The following is a 656-nucleotide window of genomic DNA, read 5'->3' as shown; positions in this document are numbered from 1 at the left end:
TCGTGTTTTGTAATTTTCAGGTTCTCCTCAATTTTCGTTTGTTCATAACTTTCTCATTTCTCAACCAAATCGAGTGCCGTTTGTTTCTAAATCTTCATGTAAATATCCTTTTTCATATCCAAGTAACTAACTATTGAGATTTTATGGTCACCCGATGGAAACAAGAGTATGTAGAGGCAACTCGCATTGATTCTCTATGCTTTTAGGGTTGTTTTACCTTCCCTTTATTCCCGAAAGTAATTTAAATAATTAAATTGGGAATCGGGGTATTACAAACCCTCCCCCCTTAAAAAGAATTCGTCATCGAATTCAGAATCTTGTGATATTCTCAAGAACATTCTCGCGTCCATTACCACCAACAAAACATATCCATATCATCACAACATCCGAATTGCAAGTCTGATACAACCCAATGTCATATATAAGAGTTTGTACAACGCTCAAGTAAACTGATGAGGATAAGTACTACGCATCTCTGCCTCAGGTTCCCAAGTCATGTCGGAGACCCTTTGGCTCCGCCAAAAGACCTTCACGAGTGGCGCCTCCTTCGTCCGCAGCATCTTGACCTTCCGGTCCACTATCTGCAGTGGCTCCCCCCCCAAACCCGTAGCCTCCGTAAACTCCAATTCCTGTAGTCGACATTTCCATGAAAACAC

At 41.5% G+C, this 656-nt stretch overlaps 1 protein-coding gene across 1 annotated transcript in view; it reads right to left on the bottom strand.

Moving 5' to 3' along the window:
* Positions 1–440: 440 nt before the first annotated feature.
* Positions 441–656, bottom strand: part of LOC104798682 — a 1,286-nt gene continuing 1,070 nt past the window's right edge. Inside the window, exon 2 of the mRNA XM_019200725.1 lies at positions 441–581. Coding sequence (XP_019056270.1) covers positions 441–581 — 141 coding nt within the window. The remainder of the gene's footprint in view (positions 582–656) is intronic.

Source organism: Tarenaya hassleriana, unplaced genomic scaffold, assembly GCF_000463585.1.
Source record: "Tarenaya hassleriana unplaced genomic scaffold, ASM46358v1 Cleome56, whole genome shotgun sequence".
In the NCBI taxonomy this organism is placed as follows: Eukaryota; Viridiplantae; Streptophyta; class Magnoliopsida; order Brassicales; family Cleomaceae; genus Tarenaya; species Tarenaya hassleriana.
The sequence above is the reverse complement of the archived record's forward strand: the minus strand, read 5'-3'. Positions and strand labels throughout refer to the sequence as shown.